Source organism: Eretmochelys imbricata, chromosome 2 (genome assembly GCF_965152235.1).
Source record: "Eretmochelys imbricata isolate rEreImb1 chromosome 2, rEreImb1.hap1, whole genome shotgun sequence".
Taxonomy (NCBI): Eukaryota; Metazoa; Chordata; order Testudines; family Cheloniidae; genus Eretmochelys; species Eretmochelys imbricata.
The window spans coordinates 52,425,388-52,447,729 of NC_135573.1; the positions used below are offsets into that span (position 1 = coordinate 52,425,388).

The 22,342-nt window shown below is 42.5% G+C and overlaps 1 protein-coding gene across 3 annotated transcripts in view; it reads left to right on the forward strand.

Annotated features, from left to right (window-relative positions):
* The first annotated feature begins 1,441 nt into the window (after positions 1-1,441).
* LOC144261028 (tumor protein D52) overlaps positions 1,442-22,342 on the forward strand; it is a 191,929-nt gene continuing 171,028 nt past the window's right edge. The window contains exons 1-2 of one of the 3 annotated variants that reach the window (XM_077810093.1): positions 1,443-1,777; positions 7,525-7,621. Coding sequence is in view for 2 of the 3 variants with exons in the window: in XM_077810092.1 (XP_077666218.1) it covers positions 1,756-1,777 (22 nt within the window). In the remaining variant the exon portion in view is untranslated. Of the gene's footprint in view, positions 1,778-7,524; positions 7,622-22,342 lie in introns of all 3 variants that reach the window. The other 2 variants (XM_077810092.1, XM_077810095.1) reach the window with 2 other exon arrangements.

Genomic DNA, 22,342 nt, shown 5'->3' on the forward strand with positions numbered 1-22,342 from the left:
TGTAAATATGCCTATTGTTTACAAGCAAAAATATAATAGATAAATAGAAAAAACAAATAGCCTGAGCAGTCACAACAGGGTATAGACATATCATAAATTAGTGTTACGAATATTCAGTTCTTAACTGCCTACCATAGGCTTCTTTAAACCAGTTTGTGTAAAGTGATTACTGTATCAGTTCTGTGAATAAATAAAATATCAAGTTGCAATTATTAAGCAACTTTTATTCCAGGGTCCAGAAGCACTTTACAGAAGGTAGGTTTTAGAGTAGCAGCCGTGTTAGTCTGTATCTGCAAAAAGAACACATTTGTTAGTCTCTAAGGTGCCAAAAGTACTCCTTTTCTTTTATTTATTAGACCATAAGCTTTCGTGGGCTACAGCCCACTTTATCAGATTCACAGAATGGAACATATAGTAAGAATATATATATATATACAGATAAGTTGGAAGTTGCCATACCAACTGTGAGAGGCTAATTAGTTAAGATGAGCTATTATCAGCAGGGGAAAAAAAATTTTGTAGTGATAATCAAGATGGCCCATTTAGACAGTTGACAAGAAAGTATTTACAGAAGGTAGTGAATACTGTTAGCTCCAGACACAATGGTGATTGATTAATATGTAAAGATCTGAATAAACAAACAGATATTTATGTATAGGAAACTGAGGCACAGTATGAAATAGCATAAGTTACCATGGAAAAGAGTGCAGTGTAAAAATCCCAGCTACACTGATTGCGGTGTATGAACTTCAGGCCCAATTCTGCAAAACACCTATGCATCTAAATAACTTTAGGCATATGAGTGTCTCATTTTAAATAATTCAGATTGCTCATGTGTGTAAAGTTATTCAGTGGTTGCAGCACTGGATTTGGAAATAGATAGATACCACAGTCATTATGTGGTATAATTTATAAATGCCTAGATGCTCAGATTAGGTTAGACCTGTTTTGCAAAATTTTACTGGTGCACTCACCCAGGAAAAGTAATCTTTATTTGAAGAGTAAATGAAATATCTTTACTTTTACCATTATGATCATCATCATAAAGGTAGAGAGAATGCTCTAGCCTCTCATGACTTTATCACAAGTCTCAGGATATTTGGCATTTTATGGCATCTTAAAGACCCAGCTCCTGGAGCCATTTGAGGATGATGTGATAATTTTGCCTTTCCTTTCAAAAAGGACATTGCCAGCCCGCTGGGTTTCAGAGAAAAAGCTTGAAAACCGGAATCCCAAAGACACATAAACCAGCAGGCAAGTATAAAAGAACCCCCTGGTTATTATTTTTAAATCGACTACTCTCTAAAGTGACGCTTGCGATTTCGTGGGGCCTGATCCATGACGTCTGAACGCCTGGTAGCTGAGGGGGCCGCTCGTGTCCGGGCTGGTTCGTTTCCAAGAAGGCCGGAGAGGGGCGCCGCCGGGGCTGCCAATCACCCTGCCTCTCTCCCAGCACCTGCCCGGCTCGAGCGGAGAATCCCAGAGGCGGAGCAGCGCGGGGCTCGCGGCCCTGCCCCCCAGCCAGGGGCGCCGCCCCTCACCTGCTAGCACCTTGCAGCTGCCCCAGCCGCAGGGCAGCTCCGGTCAGGTGGCTGGCGGCGGGCTGACGTGGCCGGGAGCCCGCCCTATATGAAGCCCAGGCGGCGCTCGCGCTACCGAGCCTGACGCCGGGGGGTGGTGACTGAGCCGGGGCTGCACTGGAGCAAGGCGGCGGCAGCAGCAGCGGGCTGTTTCCGGAGGGCGCTGGCTGCGAGCATGGACCCCAGCAGCGAGCAAGGTACGGGGGGCTTTCCCGGCCGGGCGCCCGCTGTCTGCCCCGGCCCCGCGGGGACGGGAGCCGCTGCGGGCGGCGGTGCCTGGGGCCGCTGGCGGGGCGGGGCTGCCCGTTCGCCGGCCCCCGGAGCAGCGGGACAGGGGAGAGAGGAGCAGCCTGACTGCAGCGCCCCGGCCCCTGCGCTTCCCCAGCCCCAGAACCCTCCCGCCTCTGGGCGCGGCGGGCGTGGCCGCGGCAGCCCCTCCCCTGGCGCCGCAGGGCAGGGCCCGCGCTCGGGGGCCCTGCGCTGTGTCCTCCCCCTGCCCTGTCCCTAGCGGCATCCGGGAGCCGGGCGCATGGTGATAAGCGGCCGCTGGGCAGCGCTGCTTGTTTGCATAGAGATTAGCTGCGCGCGCCCTCTGGGAGCCCTGGCAGCTGCTATAGCTCCGGCGGTGGCTGGGGGGCGGAGGAGTGAGGAGAGGGCGTGGAGGTAGCTGGCCCTGCCTGGGGAGACTGAAAGACCTAAACTCCCCATAGCTTGGCTTCCTCTCGATCTCCCCCACTGGGACCTAGGCACTTCCCAGCCCTGCTCCTACTGTGCCCCTCTGCACTAGCCTAAGACGTGTCTCATCTCCCCTCACTCCCTTACTCCTGCGTGCCAGGCGTGACACCAAGCAGCAACCTGCTGAGATGCTGAACTCTCACTACTCCCATTTGCTTTTGTGGGTGATTAGCACCTCTGAAAATCAGGCCTGAGGTGGACCCAGCTACTTGGTTTAACTGCCCAGTGGTCCCCATTAAAGACTTTGTACGCTTAAAAAAAAAAATCTGCATTCTTCTTAACCATGGTTTCGGAATAGTCTGTATTTGCAAAAAGAAAAGGTGGACTTGTGGCCCCTTAGAGACTAACAAATTTATTTGAGCATAATTACAGCTCACTTCATCGGATGCAACTTAACCATGGTGTCTTCTCTACTAGAATGTTGAGATTCTATTTATGCCATGTAGTTGTAGCCCTGTTGTCCCCAGGATACTAAAGAGAGGAACCTGTGTCTCACCTACAGAGGTTGGTCCAATAAAATATATTGCCTCACACAACGTATCTCTTTAGGAGTCTACTTACTGAGGATTGCAGCCTTCCTCCTATCCCTATTCCTTGCAGGTCAAACGGCTTACATTTCTAAGATAAAAGGCATCTGGTGTTGGCCCCTTACATAGGGTGAATGTAGCTGATTCTAAAGGGAATGATTTCGCTGCATGAATGCAGCTTTTAGTGGAATGTTCTAAGGTCAGATTCATGTACGTACCTTGAGACTGCTTCTCTGTACAAACACAGGACTGGCATTTGAGCTAAGGCATGATCTCTGCTTTGCACCAGAGAATAAAATCCAATCTTGAGTATGACTCTAGTTTCTACCTTCTGTACACATACAAGATAGAATGGAATTACTCTGATTTAGCCTCTGAGATGTTGGGTAATCTTCTAAAATAGCTTATAGGTTCATATTTAATAACTGTACCAGGCTCAGGTGAATGTCTTAAAACACAGGCTAAGCATTTATATCCTATATTTCTAATGTGCTCAGCACTCTGGATATCTTATGACAGTATAGTAAACATGGATTGAAAATCAAACCCAACAAAACACCTTCATTATAGGAATCTGGATGGGGGATAGGGATTATGTTAATTTTGTAAACCGGGTAGTGGAACAGTTCCAGTAAAATATTCTAATCGGCCACATCTTCTCTGGTAGAAGTAAACATCCAGTAATCCTGTAGCATGAAAGAGCTGCTTTGCTACAATAAATCCAAGCCTTAAAACCACCAAAAACTACTAGCGGGAGAACTGAACCCACTAGTTACAAATATGACTTTATAGTGTGGAGTGGATATTGGTAAGGTAGGGGGCAATGCTCTAATGAAGAAACCAAACCCTGCTGCCAAATCCACCTGGAAGGAAAAAAAAAGTTGGGTGCTGGGATTTATTCCTTGAGCAGGAGTGCTAGGATAGTAGTTGTCAAATTCCTCACCAATAGCTAGACTGGAGAAGCTTTGTTTCTTCTCCCTTGCAGTAGAGGTACATGGCTGTGGGAGGGGAACAGATAGTGAGGATGTTGAGTAAGTGGACTTTTTTTTTTTTTTTTTTAAAAATTGGTCTTCCTAATACTAGTGCTCACAACTTTGCCTAACAGCAGGGAATTTGTATGATGTCCATTGTGCTGCAGCCCACAGGCTTCTGAATTGCTATAGCAGAGGCACTGCAGCTGTTTGTAGACCTTGGAAGGCAAAAATTCATGGGCTTGGATTTCCTTTATACACAGAAGGTTCTTTCTCGCTTTTACAGCATCACGGCTCTCTTCCTGCCTTTATAGTTAACTGAAGCTCCTCTCTTGAGATTAATCATGAGACTAAGGGAAAAAGTGAGTTGAATCTTGCACCTTAAGGTTGGTGGTTATCGTTGGGCCAATCTGTGACATGACCTGTTGCTCTAAAATGCTTTCAGGATATTTTACACAGTAGCTTTACATAGCAACGTGCTGCATTATGCACCACTGACGTCTCCTGGGTGGAATAAATTAGACCTACTGTATTTCTATAAACAGCTTCTTACACTGCCTGAGCCATTGGTGCTGCTCCTTACCTGGTCAAGCTTGATATTTGGATCCAAGTGCCCTCATTTTGTATCTTCATGACACATGTTCAAAGTCACAATGGGCTAAATGTAAATGGCTTGTCTTGGTGTAAACAATAGACTGGCATGCCTCCAACTTGGACTTTATCTAGCTTTGGCCATAACCCCTTTTGATCAGAGGCAGTGCACTTCAGTTAACTCGCATGGCAATGCAGTTGGCCTGATTAGACTAAACTAAACAAGTGCATTAGTCTGTTAACCACTTTTTTTAGTAGAAGTGTACTGCATTAGCTGATAATATAACTTTAAAAAGACAGCTGTGAACTTCTCTGCATGTGCACAACAGAAGGAAAGCATTGCCTGTAAAATAATTAGTGCAGAGGGAAAAAAAATTGTTAGTGAAAGTACTGAAGTAAACTTTCAGTTTTACTTAAGTCCCATTGTAAATATTTGTGCTCCTAAGTCACTGTGGTAAAATTTAGTGCACATCAGTGCAGCAGGATTTATGTGGCACCTTCAAATATTGTCAAGTACTCAGGACATGATCCATTATGCCTTGAGACTGAGGTCTCAACTTGGTGTTTTACTCTGCAATGTAATTGTAGACTTGTATGTCAAATTTTAGTTTAACTTTATGTGGAATGTTATTAAAAAAAAAAGTGGATGTTGCCAGGGCACCTCCACTGAACTCACGGAGGGCCTACTAAGGAAAACGTGTAGCTTTTACACTTAACTAATCTGGTCAGATAAATTCAAAGTGCAATATTTAACAACTTGCATCAAAGTATATTTAACTGAAAAAATTACTGTAGGGTAGACTTTATTCCAAAGCAGCTATTCCCTGAAAGTAATAGCTCTGCATTGAAACATGGAATCTGCAACAAAAGATTGACAAGACTTGTAGAGTGAAATACTTGCCTCTTCCAGAAGCCACTGTCTCACTACTGTCCACTTTAGGAACTTCAAGAGAATGTTTCTCTGAATTCCCACTTCTGATCTCCTTGTACAAAATGAGAATATACCCAATTATAAAGTCAACTATTCTGAAATAACAGGACTCCTGCGTAGTGAAGAAAAACCTAGTTAAACCAGTTTAAAAAGAAGGCATGCAAGAAACTAGTCTAAAGAAATATAGCTGTAAGAAAACTCTAGTACAGGAGACATGGGATTCTTGTTCCACATTTGACAGGCCTGCACTCACCAATGACTTACCGCTACAGCGGCCTGTCGTCTTGAGGACACATCTAATTAGCTAACTGGGTGTCTCTTTGGATTGTAAACTTGGCTGACAATACTAGTCTTGTGTGTCTCACCATCAGAAGTTGGTCCAATAAAAGATATTGCCTCACCCACCTTGTCTCTCTAATATTCTGGGACTGACATGACCACAACAATAATACTAGCCTAGTCAGCCAAACAAACTCTTGCTTAAGAAAGCATAGTGTCAGTAAGCTGTATTGACGCTTGGTGGCTGCTGTAAACTCAAAAGGAATATGGGGAGAGGAGGGTGAGAAGGCAACCCAGAGGTAGTACAGATAACTCGTAACCAGCTCAGCAATATCCAGAATGCTGAAAAGATCAACTTTGTTTTAAAACTAGCAAAAGTTGGACTCTTCTTGCTTTCTGTCTCACTCTTTTCTGGGTGGTGTGGAAGGAAAACCTCATTTAGATGCTCTATATAAGATTATGGCTACAGTCTAGGAGATGTCTATGCCATGAGCAAGATAATTGAAATAAGTTTGTTGGTCTAACAGTGAGGTTTGTGAATGAATTGTGATGCATACAGAGTGATAATAGTGAAACTGCCATGTAACCCATGTTTCCACTTAGTAGATGTCAATGCAGGGTAGCAACCTTGTAACAATTAAGTTGACAGCTGCATTCTCACCCTGTGAAAGTGAAAAGAATCTTGGATGGCTTAATAGCTGTTCCTGAATTTTTGTACTCCGCTATAGAATATGTTAAATATGAAATTAATTGTAAATAGTTTGGTTACTCAAAACAGTAAACTTTATAAATACACTGGTAAATGCATCTCAAAACAAACAAATTAAAATAATACACGGAAATGAAGAACTTCATAAACTTAGCAATTAATACCATAAACTGGGTTTCTTCACACTTGTGCAATAGAAAGACTTGTGTAATGCTGGCTAGAGACTAGTTCTTTGATTGGAAACCCTGCAAGAGAGCCTTTAGTTTAAAACTGTTAGCACTAGGAGTTTTACTTTATAGAACAAAAAAGCAATTTACTAAAACTAGTGGATGTCACAGCATCCATTTAAAATGCTACTTAATGCTTATTCTGTGTTAGTGTTATTTATCCCAGATGCTCTTTCACTTCAAACTAATGCTGATACATCATGCAGTCTTTTGCTTTGTGGTGCTTGTAGTCCCTGAGAAGTAGGGTCTTCTCAGGTAAATAGACACTAACTTTCTCAGAAACCTGCCTTGGTTACATACTGACAGTTTCCCACCCTTAAAGGCCAATTGCTTGGGGCTAGTCTACACTGGAATTGCTATAGAGCTCTCCTATGGGCATAATAAAACCACCTGGAGAGGCGGTAGCTATGTTGGTGGGAGAAGCTGTTCCACTGACCTAGCACTGTCCACATTGGTACTTAGGTTGGTGTAACTTATGTCATTTAGGAGGATGGCTTATTCACACCCCTGAGCAACATAAGTTATATCGACATAAGTGGTAGTGTGTACAAAACCACAGGTCATTGCATACTGTCAGCATTCCCACACCCTCCTCAAAAACCTAAGCTTACAGAGTTTAGTCTGAACAACTTTTAAATAGCCTATTACACAAAATACCTGAAGCTGTGTGGTTATGTATCCTTTTCAGCAATAGAAAACATTGTACCAGCATTTCCAGCTTCTGCACAGTGTGGTAGCAAGAGACATCTGAGCCCTGTCTATGTTGGCTCTGACACCTTTGCCAGCACTAGTGCAGCTCACCATTGCTCAGAAAGCTGGCGCAACTTCAGTGCAGATGCGACCTATCGGTATGATCGGATCAGAAATGGCTTAACCTTGAATGCTTAGTGACCACATGCAGCAAAAACGTCTCCATGACTTACCAAGACTAATCTGTGTTTGGTTTTTGTTCTTGTTTTTTGTTTGTTTTGTAGAACTGTATTCTGCTCAGACTTCACAATTCGGTGCTGGTTTCTTTTACCTGCACTTCAGCAGTTTTCCACTTCTAGACCTGGAGAAGAATCATAGCGTGTAAGCTTTTCGCTCCAGTAGTCAAGAGGATTTTGAAGTGTTCTGGGAGTTGTGGTACATTGAGCTCCTCTGTTCTATTCACATTGTTATACACGCCCAATATAAGGATCTCTTTCTAGAACTAGCAGTCTATATTAAGTCTGTTACATCAGAATCCATTATATCAACCCCAGTGTGGAGGGAACTACTGCTAGCAATACTGGGAACTTTCCTCACATTGACTCTCTAAGCACTAATGTTGCATGTCTAACGTCGTAGCTAACATGAATGGTGGGGAAAGGAAAAAAATGTGCTTTAAAATCAGGAGTGACAAGCATAACTTCACCAGGCAAATAGGCCACCCGTATGACTAAGAAAGTAAAACTGAAGAGAGAATTTAGCTATACAAAAAAAGTCCCATTTTACTGTGCCCAGAGCAGATCTGCCCTTGAACCTCACTAGGTTGAACTTCGGCCAACTAGTCAGTCCATACAAGACCCATCAAATTCTGCCCTGGTGAATATGGTACGTTTGTCAACTTGTATCAGTTCTTGTCAAGCTTGTTTGAAAAAATCAGACTTGCATTCAAAATTAATCTACACACTTCAAAACTACTTTCTTCACAAAACTTTATCTCTAAAGTTGCACGTGGCTAGACAAATGGGAAACGAACAGTTAAGGGATCATCCAATTCTCACTGTCAATAACTCTTCAGTATCCTGACATCCAACTGACCTTTTCTGTAGGTTTTTGTTGTTTGTCAGCTTCACCTCTGCACATCTACTAGACGAATAGAAATTGGCTTTTTATTCCTATGTTATAAGGCCAGAAGGGACTACTGATCTAGTCTGACTCCTGCATCACCCTGACCATAGGATTTCACTGAATTAAATTCCAGTAGAACTAGAGCATGTTTTAGAAAAACATCCAATCTTGATTTTAAAAATAGGATTTTTATGGTGTCCAAGTAACTTGTTTTGATCTCCTGTATATTATGGCAAAACTTAGTGGTAAACTGTTTGGGTGGGCAGTGTAAATCAGAGGGAGATAGTGAGAAAAGGATTTCTAACTGGAGACAGGTTGGGTCCTGGATGGCTAACTGGAAATGCCCAGACACTCGAATGCTTGTGGGGAGAGGTGTGTGGAAGGCTGAGGAGCAGGATGTCTCTCACTCTGGCTCTTCCAGCTTTTTTTAGACCCTCATTCCCCCGACAGCTTCATTGCCTGCGTGCCTCAGGTACTCAGAGCTTCCCCAAGTACCAGCAAGATAGTTGATATGAATCTTATCAGTTTCACAGCTGCCCATAACACTCTGAGCAGCTTTAGTGAAACAGAATAATTCTGAACTTCAGTCTGCTGCTTAGCAAAGTGAGTAGCAGCTGAGATGTGTCATTTGTCTCTAGACTTGGAAGGGCGCCATTCCATTGACAAATACTTTGTACTTTCAGCAAATGGAAGGGCTAAATTGTCTCTAAATGAGGATTACATTTTCCAGGAAAACTTCCTATCTTATCTCTGTTGTAAATGCTACCCCTAGCTATCTTTTAGTGTTGCTCCTATTAGGCCTGATCTACGCTTATGCTATAGAGTATCTTAATTCTACTTGTAAGGGGTATGTCTTTTTTTTAAACTATCAGCTAGGCTATTGAGAGCCCTAATGTAGATCAAGTTATGCTGGTATAAAGTTCTCTGTACTGATATAGATTATTTTGCTTTGCTTTGCCAGGCTAAGCTATATCAGTATATGCATTCTTACACCCATACAACTGCATCTATGCTGGGGGAATTTTTTCTCCATGGGCCAGATTCTTTCCTGTGGCAGAGCATTGATCTGCCTAGGAAATGGGGGGAGGTCTGTGTCAGGGAGTTGAGTGAGGCTTCCTGACTTGCACCAGTCTCTGAGATTGAAGAAGCCTCTTGGCTGTTCTAAATTCCACCATTGCTGCAAGGGCTCTGTTGGTGTCCAGAGCTATGTCATGCTTTTTCCCAGTCGCTTGCATTTCTGACACCAGGGTGTAGAGTAGCTGGTGTAGGAGCCACTTCTGCCTGTTTATGATGGTAGAAAGCGCTCCTATGCCAACACAAAGGGATCTTGGAGAATCTACCTTCATCATAGCAATGTACAAAGGTGTTGGCCTGTTTGGCCTACGTACTATCTATAATGCCGTAAAGTATTTTGGGGTTTGAGATAAAAATGACATAATTGTATCCTTTCAGACAAATGGCGTGCAAGATGGAAACAAAACAAAAGTTAGTGTTTCCATGGCAGCAGAACAGTGTAGGAACTTTACCTGAATGCTAAGGATTCCTGAACTAACTTACAGAAAATCTTATTGTAGACTTAATGGGTTTTTTTGGTGGGTTCCCCCCTGAACAGAATAATAGTCCAGGTTGCTGACCTCTGCTCAGCAAGGCTATCTGAAGGAATCATAAGTGGCTTCAAAGCAAAAGTACAGCTTGACTGAGCTTGTATCAGAAAAGCACACAGCTGCTTCTGATGGAGAAATCTTCCCTAGTCTTAATATCTTGGCTTGAGTTCATTGTGTGTGGGTAGATGGCTCACTTATCCTCATCCTTGGGTAGACTGCTGAGAGTAAGCCCAAAAAAATGGGGACTGGAAGGGAAAGATGGTGCTACAGTAAGACTACTCACTGAATTGAGGTGCTACTATATGGCCAGAATTTTCTGTGAGTCAGCTTAAGCTTGGACCCCATATAGATTCCTAACATAGAGATGCTGAGCACATGGAGATGTACTTAATTCTCAGGGAGAGGGGTAGGATGGAATGGAAATAGGTCATCCTTAGCTAGATGCCTACATTGAAGCCCCTAAAACTAAAAAGTCAAGTCTCTATCACTAAGGCATACTGAGCTTTTATGGGGGGGAGGGGAGGGGGGAGAGGGAGAAACAGAGTGAAGAACAAGCAGAGTCCTCAAATGCTGAAGTGTGGAAATACTAGAAAACACTTTCTAGTGCGAGTCTAAAATCTACTGTTGATAAGGGGAGAATCTCAGCTAGCCAACCAGAAATTAGTGCTAAAAAAGGAACTACTTTCATGACTGTAAAAGTTCTGCTCTCCCTATTTTGCAGCTGTGCTTTGTGCCCCTGTTCATAGCCCAAGGAACACCATCCAGAGCATTTACTAAATGTTGAGTACTTAAAATCTACTCACTCACCAGTTGCAAATGGAAAGCTTTTTCCTGGCAAGTTTCTGTAGCCAGTTCTGCAGAACTGAAACGTTTTTAAATAAAATGTTCTAGTCCTTGGCTGCTGCAACCTAAACACTAACTGATAATGTAGTATCTCTCTGAATCTGCAAGGATGGACTCACTACCGCTGTTGCTGTTAACTCTTACCTAGTAACAGAGCAAAATTTTCCTACTTCTGGGGGACGTTGAGCAGCACAAGCTTCCACTGGACTTAGACCTTGTCTATACTACACAGTTTGTCAGCAAAAGGCTGTTTTGTCAGCAAAAGCTATGAAGCTGTGCATACTAAAAGCTACTTTTGGTGGCAAAACTGTTTTGCGGACAAAATAAAACCACCTCAACAAGAGGCATATTTTTTTGTGGCAAAGTTAGTGACAAGGCGTCAGTGTAGATGCTGCTGTTTGTCGCCCCAACTGGCCTCCCCAGTATCCCACAATGCTCACCATGACTGCTTTCTCTCACTGTTTTGAACTCTGCTGCCCTGCATCTAGCGCTGCAGGCATATGCCTCTCCCCGTTAAAGCTCCAGGAAGCTTTGACATTCCACAATGTGGAGAGCTAAGAGCTGCTGAGGAGGCTGTGGAAGAACTTGGAGGGAATCACAGAAGTCCATTAATGGGAATCAGCTTGCAGAGCAGGCTGCTGCTGTGGGAGCCCAGAGGGGGAAGGAGAAGAGACTGTTGTGCAGAGCTGGGCATAGATGCGGGGAGGTGTCCTCCTCCCTTGCCTCAGGTTTGGATGCTCAGGCAGCTCTCTGAACTTAGAGACAGCATGCTAACACACTCTTCCCCAACACACACACTCTCCCCTCTCCCCTCTCCCCCCGCTCTTCACTTGAAAAGCAGCTGTCAATTTAATAGGATGCCCATGGAACAATGGGATTGAGAAACCTGCATCATGTGATGCTGTACCTGCCCCATGAGGCATTGCAAACCCTTCCCAAAGCACCCTGTGGCCAGTTGCACAGTGGGATAGCTACCCACAGTGCACTGCTTCCTGTGTCGATGCAAATACTGCTAGTGTGGATGCACTCTGCTGACGTAAGGAGCATAGTGTGGCCATGCAACAGCTGTTTTATGCTGCTTTAATTTTTTTGTCTACAAAACTCTGTACTGTAGACATAGCGTTAACTCATAGACGAGAGTCAAAATATAGAGGCCAGGGAAAAGGTAGTGGCAGACTCCTTCCTCCTGTTACAAAATAGCCTAGAAGGGGGAAAGTGCTCTCTTCCAGCAGGTAAAGGTAAGTGGAGCTTCAAATTTATCAGAGCCCTATAAGACACTGATACAAAAGAATGTGCCCAGCAAGGGATAGGGACAGCACTGCACCTTGGCAAAATCAATCAGCTGGGGTGGAGTTGAGCTTCTCATCAGAGTTGCTGCTGAGCTTCAGTGCAGGGAGAGCCCATCCTTGTGCAACAACCCTGATGAGTAGTTGTCAAATTCTTCAAGGCTTTTATAGCAACCTATCCTTGCTTATTTACTCTTCTAAATGGAGAAATTGACATGTACAGCTGCAGCAGGCAGGTACTTCATGTGCTTTCCTTGTTAGGTGTTGACTCTTTTTTGTCTCTCTCAGAAAAAGGCCTTTTGTCACTGTGATCAAACAGCAAGTTCTGGCAGGTTTTATGCACTGCTGGAGAATATCTTAATGCATTAAGAGGCCAGCAGTGAGGTAACTGGTAATCCTTAAATTGTGGAAAGGTAGGACTTGAAACTCTGTGTCCATCACAGGATGTAGGACCCAGTCTGCTTGAGCAGGGTCAGAATTATGACTCTCAAAATCTATCCAATGTTTAGGACCTGTTCACAGAGTACACCTCTACCTCCATAAAGGTATCTCCATCCCTGAACTGTGTGTGTGGGGAGGGGGGGAAAGAGGAAGAGAGGAAGTAATGGTAACTGACAATTGGAACAATTCAAAGTATTTGGATTTTCCATCATTCAAAGTCTTTAAAGAATGGATATCCTCTTCCAAGGGTATGTCTAAACAGCCAATGTTAAAGTGCTGTGGCAGCGCTTTAACATGTCAGTGTAGATGCAACTCCAGCACTGGGAGACAGCTCTCCGAGCACTGTTAAAAAACACAACAAAAAAACTATCTCTGCGAGGGCAATAGCTCCCAGTATCTACACTGCTGCTTTACAGCACTGAAACTTGTATCAGTCATGCATGTGGTTTCTTTTTCCACACCCCTGAGCAAGGAAAGTTTCAGTGCTGTAAGTGGCAGTGTAGACAAGCCCTAAAAGACATTAACATCACTTACTGCACTTCTGGAAGGAGCTCTGACTATAGTGGTGAGAGGCTTTATAAAACTGAACGGAGTACTACAACCCAGAAGTTATGGGTTTGATGCAGGAATTATTGGATGAAAGTCTATGGCCTGTTATGCATGAGGTCAAATTAGATTAAGGCCAGAAGAGGCCATTATGATAATCTCAGAATTGATACATCCTCCTGTAAAGCACTAAAATGGGTACTGATTAGCTCTGCCCCATAGTTCAAGGTCAAGCTGCTAGGGCCCAAATTTTTAGATTTGATTCTTGAGTAATGCTGTGACTGAGGGGTCTTTAAAATTTTTAGGTCTAGATAACTGACCCTTAATATAGTAACATGCCCTGCTTTCAGGTATAAGACAGTCAGTAAGAACTAGTCTCATTCTACCCACAAATATGCAGTGGGCAATTGGCTGGAACAGAAATATTTGTTTGTTTCACCAGGACATTATCAACTCTCGAATTTGTCTTCTGACACTAGCAGATTCTGAGCCCTATGGAGCAGAGGTTCCCAAACTTTTCTTAGTGCATACCCCATTCCCGATTTGCCAGCTGTTCCTGTACCCCTACCCCTCTCATCATTGATCCTTTGTGGGTTCTTCTTAACACTACCTGTCTTTAGCCATCTGTCCATATTTCACTGTTACGTACAGTATATAGTGTGACATATATAACTGAAAACCTCCTCCGATGAAGTTTTGAGCTCAGTTACACTGGACAATTGCTGGGCAACTGAACCTGTGCTGTACAGTGATTAGAGGTGAGGGCTCTGGATATCAGTTCTTTCCTCATTGGTACATCTTGAGATAAATTAACTACTGTATTTTATATAACATTCCCACAGTTTTAAAGCTTTGTCTGAGTAGCCTGTTATGAAAATGCAATAAATAAAATCCACTATTCTACAATTTCTCTCTTGTAGCCCCAGGGATATGTGTACCACAGTTTGGGAACCCCTGCTATAGGGGAAGGGCTGCAAATACAGGATGTTGTACTGTCCAACTTGTCAGCATTGCAGTTGACATCAAACTTGACAGTGCGCACGATTGCCCAAGGGAGAAACAAAAGAAGCTCAGCAGGCATATACTAAGCACTGAAATGAAACTGCTTAAATTATACAGTGTTCTATGTCATAGCAACACAAAACTTTAAAACTGTTGTCCTATTAGTATCTAGTATGTAACAAACAACCCTAGAGACAGGAAATCCTAGGTTCCATGGCTCTGCTTTACATAACATACACAGCATACACCTTGAATTCAGCAGGATTCTTTACAAATCCATGACTACAAGCACTCCCGAGGCTTGACTGTATTTACAAAAATATACTGTCATTGACATCTTAAAGCAAGCTTCCATGTGTCAAGAGTGCTTTATCTGTATTCGCTAAACTCATCTGCAGACTCAGTTTCTGCATAGCAACACAATGTTTAGAGGCAAACTCATCAGACATAACTTAAAATGTAGATATCAAGGTCTCTGCGGTATCTTTGGCTGGCAACAGTGTATTTAAACTCTTGTAGCAAATTACACTAGCATTCATAGCTGGAGCAGTATCTCAGTGTCGACAAGCGTGCACAACAAAATACTTAATCAGTGGTCATAGTCTGAATCTTAATAAAATGTAAACTACATCTTTTGTGAAGACTAATCCATTAAACAGGCTTCAGTTGTCACATTAATCATATGAAGTATTAATACAATGTGTTTTTGTCAAGGTTCCTTCCCCATTCTGAACTCTAGGGTACAGATGTGGGGACTTGCATGAAAAACCCCCTAAGCTTATTCTTACCAGCTTAGGTTAAAAGCTGCCACCACCAAAGTGTTACACAAAGAACAGGGGAAGTGCCCACTTGGAAAAGTCTCCCTTCCTCCCCCAAAATATCCCCCAAAGCACTATACCCCCTTTCATGGGGAAGGCTTGATAAAAATCCTCACCAATTTGCATAGGTGAACACAGACCCAAACCCTTGCATCTTAAGAAGAATGAAAAAGCAATCAGGTTCTTAAGAGAATTTTAATTAAAGAAAAAGTAAAAGAATCACCTCTGTAAAATCAGGATGGTAAATACCTTACAGGGTAATCAGATTCAAAACATAGAGAATCCCTCTAGGCAAAACCTTAAGTTACAAAAAGACAAACAGGAATATCCATTCCATTCAGCACAACTTATTTTAACACATCTAACTAGATTGCTTACTAACTCTTTACAGGAGTTCTGACCTGCATTCCTGCTCTGGTCCTGGCAAAAACATCACACAGACAGAGAACCCTTTGTCCGTGTCTTCCCCTCCCCCCCACTTTGAAAATATCTTGTCTCCTCATTGGTCATTTTGGTCAGGTGCCAGCGAGGTTCTTAGCTTCTTAACCCTTTACAGGTGAAAGGGTTTTTCCTCTGGCCAGGAGGGATTTAAAGGTGTTTACCCTTCCCTTTATATTTATGTCAATGTTCATCTTTATTTGGGCACTAGAGCAGGATATGGATTTCTTTCCAGACTGAAGGGGTACCATTCTATGAACTCAGAGTAAAACAACACTCAAATGGATCTGTTTATACAACCTATACAGTAACAACTAGTTCCTTTATCAAGATTATTCCTGGTTGGCACTTCAGTGCCAACCCAGTTAAGAGGGAACTAGTCTATACCTCCTTTGAGTATTAATAAAAACATTCCAGTGACGTGCATCCACTAACAAAGCCCATGGAAATAATGCAGCTGCATGTCACTGAGGGCATATTTGAGTCTAGACAGTCCTCCCATCCTATGTATGAGAAGGAAACCCACCATGACTCCTATCCTAGGTAGAATCTGGAGAGCTCTCTGTTTATAAAAAAAAAAAACAAAAAACTTACTGTAGCTGTAAATAGAATACACTTACAGAAAGGAAGACTAATGCTCTGGTTATTTGCTTATAAGAGTTACACTTTATACGTTAATACTACAGTATTTAATTTTGAATATCCTTCAGTTTCTTACCTAAACTAAATGGACTTCCTCCTGATAGTTATGGCAGGGCTGCCCACTCTTAAACTTGGAAGGACACTGCAAGGTGTTCACTCCAGCCTTTAACCCAACAGATGGTGTATAAATGGGAAGGAAGAATAGGTGGTGGTTGAAAAAAGTTGGGAGAACAATCAAAATATTGAGTTCAGAAAGAACTCTACATATCATCAAAGCCAAACTATAAGAAAATAAGATGTCTCAAGTTTCCTTCATACTTAAGATCAGAGGAAAAACTCGTGAATAAATGTGTGGGTCTGGAGGAGAATGGGTGTTACAATAAAGCAAGCTTTCTTTTAAGTGTTTAGCATCTACAATCTTTATAACTTGACTATTTATATTAAATTCAGCTTTGGATGGAAAGGGAGTTGCTGCTGAACTCTCCTTTCAAGCAACTAAGTTTTGGCCTGTTTATAGAAATAAGGATTCAAGCACTTTCAACAAGTGGAGAGTACTCTAGCACAGTACTGCTAGTAGAGAATGTCTTAATATGTTGGAAGTGCTGCTGATTAAATAATGCAGTAGGTTGAATGGGCCATTGAGAATTGCCTACATCATACTTGCAGATTTCAAGAACTTGGGTGTTTAAACCCTTCTCCCCCCCACCCCCCAAAAAACCCACACACCTTTGGCATCACATTCTACATTTCAGAATGAATGGAAAATAATCTAGATTAGTCACCTTAATCCCAGCAAAAAAATGCTAGTGTTTAAATATTCTCAGCAGTTATCACACATGTGCTGGTGGCACCATGTGGAAAACAAGGCTTGTACACTTACTGATGCAGTAGCCTAAAGCTCACTGAGTTTTCCATAACTCTTGCTTGGATATAGAGATTATTTAAATATCTAAACTGTTTCTTAGGTTGTAAACTGAGAATATAACATGCAGTCTGCTACTGAACCCAGTAACAAGAAATAGCTGTTAAAACTTTCAATATAGGCTTCATAACTGTGGATTACAATTAGGAAACAGGATGAATGCATAAGTGATTGCTGAAATCATGCAATACATTCAAAGTTCCAGTCATGGCTTTACATTCTACTTTAATTCTAGCTGAGAACTTGCATAATTCACAAGCTGAAGTGATCCCACACTTCAGCTTTTTATTGTACACTTTGTACTGTACACTTGTAAGTGTTCATGGGTCTCCTGTCACCCATGTTGCCATTTCTTCAATCCACAGAAAATAGTACTAGATCTCTTGGCCATGCCACCTGCTTTCTGAATCTCCCCACTGGTTTCCATGTTCACTGCATCAAGTTCAAGGTCTGTCCTTCCAGGTTTTGCATAATTGTCTCTGCATTGTTCCATTAATGCCAGCTTTTACATGGGATTGTCCATTTGCCTTTCACTTAAACACTTTAAAATTCACCTGACCAGTTTCCCTGTGAAATATAAACCTTACTAGATAATTCCCAGTATAAACCTGCTGATGAGGGTAGATGAGAGAAACAACTTGCCGTCAGACCAGAGTGACTGAAGAAGTCCCACAAATGGAAAAGACAAGCATGTCAATGCTACTCCTGGTTACCAAATGGTTGGGCGGGATCAGAGCAATACTAAGGCTAAAACATCTGAACAGATTCCTAACTAACCATGGTTTGCAAGAAGTTAAGGACTCTGTACTGGCAGCTCTATCTTGGAACTTTTATCTTCCATAAACTTCAAGGAGGCAAATTCACACCTAGGTTGCTTTGTCATCACCTACGTGTAGCAACAAGAAGTCACTCTTGCCACAGCACCCTGAATGCTCATAGGCTTTTGTGGTACTGGTAGCAGGCCTTGGACAAGAGGTGGCTATATACAGCTCAGGGCCCCATCTGAAACAAAGTAGTGCATGTTACAGATAATCCAAGCCCTAGAGGAGAACAGACACTGAGATAAATGGGAAGAATTGGCTTCACTGAGCCTGCCTAGATGCCATCTAGCAGAAGGGGTCTCTTTAAGAGGAAACAATTTGCCCAGGTCTCCTAGATGTGATGGCCTCACTTAAATAAATACTGCAATGTGTCCACTTGCCACAATTTCAACTAATATTTAGGGGTCTCCAACTGTGGGTGGCAGAAAGCAGATTCTTGAGGGCATACTGAATAGCCAAACAAGAAAGCAGTTAATGACCGAAGCCTGTGGTCTAGAGTTGGCTAAGAAGTGGAATGAACATTGTCTTTTTTTATGGAAGACCTCAAAAGTTGGAATTTTTTGACCAGCTTTATTGCAGATATCTCAATCTTGGAAAATAAGAATGTATTCCTACTTTGTGTAGTAAAGATCCACAGGCCAAATATTCTGGTTGTGACTAAACCAGAAAACGTGGCTCTTTAGCACCCTTCCACTCTGACTCCAGTCCAGCTTGTAGTGTTCAAATATGATGAAAATAACTTGAGCATGTAGAAAACTCTCTAGGTTTTTACATGAACCCCATCACTCTCATATCTTTCCGTCTCATAAAGGGCAATATACTTCCTTTCCTCACAAGAAGAGGACAAGTATAATTTTTTTTATTCAGTTGGCCGAGCTTGCACAGGAAGTCTGTGGTATAGCTGGAATAGAATGCAGATCTGAGTTCTTGTAGTACCTTAACTAAAGACCAAACCTCCGCTCTACCCAGTATTCCAGAATCTTCCAAAGGAGGATGCTGGGATGCAGTGAACTCAAGCAGCATTAAACATTAACAAGTCGTACTATGACTAGACATTTGCAGTTATTTCAAGACAGATAATTAAGTGAATTGGTTAGCCTACAAAGATATTGCCGTCACATGAATGAATCAAGACGGTCATAGATACTAATCATCCCAATCTTCTACATATGAGCTAATAGCTGCTAGTATGCAGCATCTACAATTTTAGTCCTGCCTATGTTATTACTCTGCTATACCATGTGGTGGAACAAGTGGATTAGTAGTTTTGCAGTCAAACTACAACAAATAGAACCAAACCCATCAGGTGCTCTAACTATATTGTCAAATACTGGATTATTTGAAGGTCAAGATTTCAAAACCAAACTAACAAGCAGAGTGTCTGGTGTCCGTCTGCATCAACCTTTCTTGCAGTCTCCAGTTTTGTGTGCACACACATCATGAATGATGCAGGAGGAAACTAACAAATGGGGAAACCGGTCAAACCTTTTGAAAGTTCATCAGACAATACTGTATACTTGTATTGCAATAGCCCCAAAATGAGCTAGTTACACAAGGGAAGATGAGCCCTGCTCCAACACACTTGGTGGGGAAGGGTTACAATACAACATAAGCAGACTGGTCAGGGGATGATAAACACATTCTACTTAGTTAAAAAAATCAAATTCTGTGTCTAAGCTGTGACTATCCTTAGTCCATCTTCTTGCAAGCTACCACCTTAACACCAAGCTGCCAATGAAATCAATGTCTTTTTACCTTTCAAGCTGTCTGAAAGATGTCTGGCTAAATACTAAACTTTTTTTTATCCAAGCAGGGGAGCGAATACCTTGCGTTAATGGTTAGGAATAATAGAGCCATTATTTGAGAGAGTGTCCTGTGTGTGTGTGTGTGTGTGTGTACACAATCGCTCCAGTCATACCACTGAGTAAAGTGTTCACTACTAATTTTCTGTAACTAAAGATCCAATTCAAAATGGCATGGGACAACTTCATAACAATCTGCAGTTTGCTGTTGATAAGCTAAGGGAGCAAAGGTGTTAAGTAGCAGTTCTAAACTGTCAGTTTGGTATGCAACATCTTTCCTGCAATCATTTGTTACTATAGCCCTTCAGTAAGGCAGACTTCTTATGCAATAGCTTAAGATATGACAGAAGTCCCAGTTGACAGTGCTGTGACACTGCAACCTTGAATTTAGCTGGTTGTGGCCTTGAAGAGAAGAAAATAAGTAACACCAAGTTTTGATGCGTGGTGTGAGCATAGTTAATGTACACTGTTTGAACTACTACAGAAATACCTTATTTCTATACTGGATGGCTAAGCTTGCTGTATTCTGGTTCCATATTCAATTTACCTGTACTAGAAATCTTCTACAGATGTGCTCTTGATGAACATGAAGCAGAGTCTCTATGTACATATAACTATTTGGCTACTAAAATCTAGAAATGTTCTTTTTAGAAAGAAACACTTGAACCTTTGGAATCTTTAAAGCTAGCTGAATTTTAAGTGACTAGGGTCCTTAGGACTAGAACCTACATTCTGTTTGTTGTACACAATAGCTTGTAACCCCTCCCCTGAGCTGACCACTTCCCCTCTCCTGACTTGAACAAGTACAAACATTTGGGGGGAGCATTTGCTACCACCAGGTACCCCAATTGCTGCCTGCCGTTTACCAGGAGGAGGGACGTGGGGGGCCTGGCTGGGGAGGGGGGTGGAGAAGACTGACTTGGCCAGGGGTGGGTGATGGGGGCCTGAGTGAAGGGGTGGAGCCAAAGATGGGAAGAGGTGGCACAGGTGGGGCCACCACGGCCCAGGTGTCCATGCTCTGAAAGGCAGCGGGTCGGTAGCTGTGCCACAGGGGAGGCTTAGCCTCCCCAGGCCCATTATACCCTCTTCCTAGGCTAAAGAGCCACCTAACCCTGAGAATTCAGGGTGGAACCAGGATTGTCCCCCAAAAACAGAGGGGAGGAGTACATGTAGAAGCCCACAGTTCTCAAAACAAATAGCTGGTGCAGAGTTAATGGGAGTGGGTTAACGGCTTAATGGCATCCATACAGGATTTCAAAGGGCAAAACTAAACAGATACTCCTCTATAGAGTCCCTGCATGACATGAACCTACCTGTATAACAAGCCTGATAAATAGACTTGTTTACAGCAGAGTTGATATCAGTAGTGTCTGAATACACTAAACTTAAGATCCAACTGATCCTTAGACAATTGTGCTACTGGCAGATGTGGCATAAGTCATAGGGATTGGGAATATTTGAGTACTCTCAAACTGCTAGGAGAACATAGACTTGTATTAATAATTAAAAAAAAAAGCTATTAACTTCTAACTAATCTAACCACTGTAGCACAATGTAATTTCAGGTTTCCTCAAGGAGCAGATTAGTGAGATGTAAACAAGGCCAGTCTAACTTGCTTTCCCAATTTTTTTCCCCAGTGCATAATATACTATAACTTTCTATTTCTACAGAACGCCATTAGGGGGAGCTCAACTACTTATTTCAATACCTAGGCTGCTTATTAATGCTTTTAACTTTGTCACATTTAACCTTCACACTGCACTTAATACTATTTGTTCAATGCAAATCTAAATATTTAATTCAAAAATGAGTTGAAAAATGGGAATGGGAGGTAACAGGCCCCCTTATAAGACAGCCTCAAATGTCAGGACTGTCCCTATAAAGTCAGGACATCTGGTCACCCTGAATATTGGAATAGGCAGTCAGCTGTTCTTAAAATCCCTGATCAGTCCCTTATTCCTCTAATGCAGCGTTTCTCAATGACCCATCTATGGACCATTGCTGGTTCCTGAGATCTTCCTGACACAGTTTAGGAAGGCAGCAAGGTATCAAAGGTTGCACTAGAGCAGTGTTTCTCGGTTTTTTGATAACAATTCCCCATTTGCTGAGGGACACGTTTCTTGCACCTCTTATGTAAGGGGAGCTGGTAGAAGGCACTGGATGCTGCTGTCAGTAGTGGTAAAGGAGCCTCCAGAAGGTTAGATGTTGGCTCTGGCAGAATAAACAAATGTGACAGTCTAATTCTTCTGTCTACAACAGGGGACTTTACTGTGAATTACTAGTACCTAGGATCAAAAATGGATTTCTTTAGGTCTGGGTGGAGAAGAATTCAGGTGCCCTGAACCATTAAGTTTCAGCTGGCTTTACAGTGTTCTTTGGGTGAAGCTGCAAAATTCTCATATCAAATGCACCAGACTAGGCCTTGTCCACAAGAGGAAAAAAGTAGTAGTGGAGAGAGGGTATTTGGAACTTACTCTGCTTGAGTACCTTAGAACAAACCAGTACAGATTAATACCATCTAATAAACAAACTTCTCCCTATTCCTAGCCCCTCACATAACTGCATGGATGCAATCCCCTTAGTGCCTCCCAACCCTGCTTGAAATTAAGATAGTTACTTAGCTGTCAAGCAGGCTACTGATGTAGCTGCACTAGTGCAATGGACAGATTCTGTCCAGAGAATATGGAGGTGCTCAGTCCCTTAGAGGAAACTGTTAGTCTAAACCCCAAAATTGGAGCTCAGCTCTCCAACTTGTATGAGCAAGTTCTTGTTTGTACCGCAGGTACAAGTAGTGCAGAGTCCTTTTCCCTTT